This window comes from Salmo trutta, chromosome 14 (assembly GCF_901001165.1).
Source record: "Salmo trutta chromosome 14, fSalTru1.1, whole genome shotgun sequence".
Classification (NCBI taxonomy): domain Eukaryota; kingdom Metazoa; phylum Chordata; class Actinopteri; order Salmoniformes; family Salmonidae; genus Salmo; species Salmo trutta.
Window position 1 is genome coordinate 25502073 of NC_042970.1, and position 6000 is coordinate 25508072.

At 39.1% G+C, this 6000-nt stretch overlaps 1 protein-coding gene across 2 annotated transcripts in view; it reads left to right on the forward strand.

The window, feature by feature from the left end:
- Positions 1 to 4916, forward strand: part of fhit (fragile histidine triad diadenosine triphosphatase) — a 318522-nt gene extending 313606 nt beyond the window's left edge. For both annotated transcript variants that reach the window (XM_029775001.1, XM_029775002.1), the window contains exons 8-9: positions 3837 to 3946; positions 4101 to 4916. In XM_029775001.1, the coding sequence (XP_029630861.1) occupies positions 3837 to 3938 (102 nt within the window). In that variant the 3' untranslated portion in view covers positions 3939 to 3946; positions 4101 to 4916. The remainder of the gene's footprint in view (positions 1 to 3836; positions 3947 to 4100) is intronic.
- Positions 4917 to 6000: the final 1084 nt, after the last annotated feature.

Sequence of the window (6000 nt, forward strand, 5' to 3'; positions counted from 1 at the left end):
ATTAAGAAGGAAAGAAATCCCACAAATTAACTTTTAACAAGGCACACCTGTTAATTGAAATGCATTCCAGGTGACTATCTCATGAAGCTGGTTGAGAGAATGCCAAGAGTGTGCAAATCTGTCATCAAGGCAAAGGATGGCTATTTGAAGAATCTCAAACTTAAAATATATTTGATTTGTTTAACACTTTTTTGGTTACCACATGATTCCATATGTGTTATTTCATAGTTTTGATGTCTTCACTATTATTCTACAATGCAGAAAATAGTAAAAATAAAGAAAAACCCTTGAATGAGTAGGTGTTCTAAAATGTATGACCGGTAGTGTATGTTACTCAGAAAACCCAGTTTTCCTTATTTATTCAGAAGCCTTGATGCACCCGGAGGGATTTGAATTCCACAAACTTCCATTTATGAGTAAATTGGGTGTGACAAATTATTTAATGAGGAGGATGTCTTTTATGCTGAGAGCAAAGGCTTATCCTCTGAAGTCCTTTTTGTTCACACGTAATTATCAGTTGACCTCTAGTGTGACATTGTAATGCCATGGCATGTATGTCAGAGTCCCATAGTGAAAAGCCATGCTGATAGCGGAGGTGTGTCTCCTTTCACTGGAGTGCTGTGTTAAATGTTAAGGAGCTCAAACAAAACCATTATGTTCCTTGGCTCCACATTTATGTCTTTAATAAGGGCATAAATTGATACATTAAAAGCCGCCATGGGGGGGATAATTCACACATGCTGCTCCCGCCAATGTGAATAGACAGTTGCTGTATTTGCTCTTTGACACACTGTGAGACAGCTAGCCAGCTACTGTACTGTACCTACAGACGGTTGTGGCCATGTTGCGAGTCATCTCCAGCATTAGTATTCATGGGCACGTTTGTCACTGAAAGTATTAACAGGGTTTCTACATTCTCAGGCTCACTACTGAGAAGTAGGGCTATACTAAAGTGGTTAACACACCCTCATGGAGAGGCACAGACACACACGCTCTCACACACACCAGTGCGTATTTGGACATCCGCACAGCTGCTAGTGAGGACACAAGGGGATCAGCTTTCCCTTCTCTCAGAGAAAAAGCAGGAAGACCAACCCACCTGCTCTAAATGCATGCACACGCACACACACACACACACACACACACACACACACACACACACACACACACACACACACACACACACACACACACACACACACACACACACACACACACCATGCTGCTAATTGTGCTGCTGTTATCTTGGACATGCTGAGATCTTATAATGTGCAAGTCAAGGAACTTGTTTTCAATAGTATAATGAACTATGAAGAACTTACATTGTATGAAGGTTACAGTTTACAACATACTGGAAAAACCAATTCCAAGAAGAGATACTGTAAGAAGGCTACCCTATTCCATGCATTTTCAGCAAAAAAAGTGTCTTACTTAAAGGAATATTTATTGTTTTTCGGTGCTTTGTATTTTCTCAAAGAGACTCAATTAGCACTGCAAAGTTCGATGACATAACAGTTAAGCTATCATTTGTGTGGGGGATTTTTAGATGGAGAACAAAAATCCTTGATTAAGTCTTGATGTGCCTGATGATTATTCAGATAAAGTCAAAGACAAGTCTTTGTTAATATTACATGATTACATTGCATGCTATTAGCAATTGTTCTGTAATCCTCCAGTTTTCCATGCTGTTGTCAATTCAGCTTTTACTCAATATATGTTCGCCCCATGAATCAACACTGTTAAGTAAAAGGAGAACAATTTAGGCTTATTTTTGTGTTTTGCCTTGATATAATATGATGTCTGAGGCCCAAGTAAATGTTTAGAGGCCGGTCACCAGCTCAGGGCTAATTTGCAATATTAGTGTCTCTAATGACATAATCTGAGGTGTCAGCTGGTATTTTGTGTTGCAAGGACACAATATATTTGAGCTCCATAAATACACAATGTCCCCATGAAAATCAATTTGGGACAAATGATGTGACTTACTGCATGCATTATAAATCTCTGATAAGTTGACAATGCCTTACTAAAACTGTGTGCAATTCATTTTACTGTGAATGAATTTTCTACCAGAAAAATAAAAACTTCAACATCAGAAAGACATATCTTTCCTTCCCCCATTCCTTTGCTTACAGTGAAATACGATGTTGATGTGAGTTTTCTACGCTTGAAATACATTGTAACGTCTTCTGGGATTACGTGAGCCTACAAAGCCATTTCAGTTCAACGTTTGAAGCTTGAAAATCTCTGACTACATCCAACCCCACCACTCCCCCCCTTAACTCCTTTCCAACAAAATGTCATCCTCCAGTTGCTGTAACCATGTCCTGTGAGGTAAATGGACTAGATCCTAATACAGTGTGATGGTCTGAGATAAGGCTTGTCTGGGTTTTGAGCAGTGTGTTGGTGTGGTCCCAGATAACCCACATGAACAGGCAGAGGGTTCAGCCTAGCCTAGAAGAGGGACTAGCATGACTCCCAAGGGCGCTAGAGAGATGACCCCCATGTCCTCATGTTCCAACTGGCCATCTCCTGCTTTCCACAGGACCCAATCCGACAAGCTTTCAAGCCAGGGTCATATTCTGTTTGCGCATATAACAAAAAAGAATATGCAACAAAACAGAACATCGATTGTCAGTGTTGGAAGGAGAAGATGTATTGAAATAATGACCCCCTGGTGTTTTAGCTTCCAGACGGTTTAGAGAGGAAGCGGGGAAACATTGAAATCTATTACACGTTGAGTCATTTTACTGCCTAGCTCTCTGAGAACATAAAACATCCCTCTCTGTGCCGTGCAGTTACAGTAGCTATCTTCAACTGGTGGGTGTTTTTATTGCATCGTTTTTTACCTAGACTAACCAAGCATGCCACAAACATGTTAGATGTGCTGTGGAAATAACTCAAGGACATAAAAATCTATATCACCAACCAGCTTCTGCACTGTTTTTGTTTATTTATTTTGTGTGGCTTGAAAGACATCTCATTCTGAACACTGTATACTAGCCTTGAGGGCTTTCCTGCATCTTAACATCATCTAAACTATAGCCACATATGACAGATCCCAATGTGAAGCCTTAGCAGTTGGAAACCACCCCGTGCTGTTGTGACTTTTATGGTTGGGAGAGGGTATGTAGTGCATGTGGCTTTACATTATAAACACCCCCTCCCCCGGAAGTTAAAATGAAGACACCTCCCAAACCTCAGCATGTCAGCCCATCTGTCCTGGGGGAGGCATTAGTGTGATGAAGTACATTGTTTCCCTCTAAATCTATGAATGTTACAAAAACAGCAACAACAGGCACGGGTGTCAGAATCTGTCACAGTCATACAATTTCCCCTCCATGGCTATTCTCAATTAACCATCATGTGTTCCTCTTGTTTGCCTTGTTGGAAGGGCGAGACATTTATATTTTAAACCTCAATTCTGATTGTGTCTGAAAAGACTAAATGAGGGGTGAGGTTGTTGTTGTTTTTGTTTTAAGCATTTCATGGAATTTCACCAGTGCCCCAGTTCCACTGGGCATCATCTTTTATATTCTATAATCTGGTGGAACAATCAAGTGCACAGAGACTATTGGGTGCTAATGTTTCTGCTAACACTCGGTCAACAACTTTGTTTATTCTGCTACATTGAAACAGTTTTTTATTCACTGGTGCATACTCAAAGGAATTTTGTCAATTTCTCCCTCCAGTTACTGAGGTAAACAGGTGACTATGTGTGTGCGTACGTGCGGGTAAGTCTGGGTATACATGTGTTTATTCATCAACTAGTAGCCTCTGTTTAGTAGACTTTTAGTAAAGTAACGTAAAGGACTATGTGATGTATTTATGTGCAGCTCCAGAAGCATGACCGTGAGAGTGAGGACGTCCCTTCCAGGTGGAGAACTGAGGAGGAGATGGCAGCAGAGGCTTCTGATCTGAGGAAACAATTCAGCTAAACTGTCCGGTAAAGAACCACTTTAGGTCTTTTTCTATAAAGAAGGCTACATTGAAAATGTTTTGCCTATGATGTTAAAGTTGTTGATGAGTGCTTTAGTTGAAATAGAAGGTTCATGTTAGTGACTCATGACTTATTGTGTTTTGTCTTTTTTCCGATCCAGAATCTCTATAACGACAACTTACAAAGTTTCAAGTGATTGTGAAGTGGATAATTCTTCAGTTGGCACTGTTGTTGAAAAAAGTATTTTGAACTGAACTGATGTGGTTGATTACAGTTCATACATCTTTAAATGTAATGTGTGACTTGTATTATTACCTCAGATGTTTTTTTGTGGTGTTTTTGTTGTTCTCCTTAGAATTTATTGGGGTTAGACTTGTACCAGAGTTATTGTTCTTGTTTTATATTCCATGAGTGTCACAACATGTAAATGTTGAATTATTCATAAATCTCTCTCCCTTGCATCAGTTCTTAATCCCACCAAATCAGTGCTCATAACAACATTTAAAGGCCCTCTAAACTCCACAGTCACAGCTATGAACATGCATGTGGGCACCTCCATGCAAAGCGGAGCTAAAAACGAGTGGATAATGAAGGTAACATGTGGTTAATAAAGAGGAGCAGCTGCTCTGGGATCTGTGAAATTGTCAAATCAGATTTAGTGTGCCGTAGGAGACAACAAGCCTGCCAAAGAGTCAGCTGAAGGCAATAGATCTGCTTCCACATTGCCGGAGGTCATAGTAGTGGAAAGCAGAAATGTTGTTGTTGCTGGTTTTTCTTCATATTTGTCATTAACTTTAAGTATCTGATTTGGAAAAAAGTTTGCTCTTCGTAATAACCAGTTTAGTTGAGTTTATTAGGATTCCCGTTAGCTACTGCACATGCAGCAGCTACACTAACCTGGGGTCCACATAAAACGTACAAATACATAAAGTACAGAACAGTATTAGACAAGAAAAACATAAGATATCACATTCAATTAAAATAAGAGTTTTATATATATATATATATATATATAGGAAAGACAAGAAGAGACAAAAAAATACCATTTACAGTGAGATAATGAAGGCTTGAAACATTACGAGAAGCATTTTGAAGCCAAATTTCATAGTTTTCAGTTGAAGCTTTGATACACTTTCATTTCCTTCAACTCAATTGTAAAGTGCTTAAAAGCATTTCCCTGCACTCTTAGAAAAAATGGTTCCAAAAGGGTTCTTCGGCTGTCCCCATAGGATAACCCTTTTTTGGTTCCAGGTAGAACCATTTTGGGTTCCATGTAGAACCCTCTACCTCAAACAAAAAAATGGTTCTTCAAAGGATTCTCCTATGGGGACAGCCAAAGAACCGATTTAGGTTCTAGATAGCACCTATTTTTCTAACAGTGTTGAGTCCAGGGAATGGGTTTTGTTTGGTACAAGGTTGAAAAATGGACCATAATAAATGGTGTGAATTGAACTCCACATCAACATTCAGTAAAGTGGCATTATGATTGAAACAATGACCACAGTAATGGATTGATTCCTGGTGGTTATGCCTGATGAATAGCACAGCATAAGGCTACATTGATTTTCTTTATTGTATCGATGTTGGAATAAAATGCCAGTCTTGCCATTTACTCAGCTGGATGCAGAAATACAATTCTGTTCCTGAAATACAATGTGTGAGTGGCTTTCTAGTGGTAATCAAGCTGTAAAAGGCCCCATGAATTTTAAACAATATTATTAAGCATGAGGAATTCTTCAATGGCAATAATTCAAAGAGTCAGGGGAGAAAATCCATCTACCGTAGGTCCAGTAAGATTAAACTTTCCCACACAGTGAGGGAAACATAGCCTCACATAAAGGAATAAACAGTTCATATTTGGCCTTGGCTTCAGGACCAACACTGTTACCTCGATCCAAATGCCCCTTTTAATATCCCTTCCATTTCACAGGTTTGTGGTTGATCGTAATATGAAATAATTAGTAGGAACATAGAATTGGATATCGTTAAAGCATATTGAATATAATTAGCTACCAGAGAATAACGTTGAAATAAATTTCACATGCTGTGGAATGGAATTC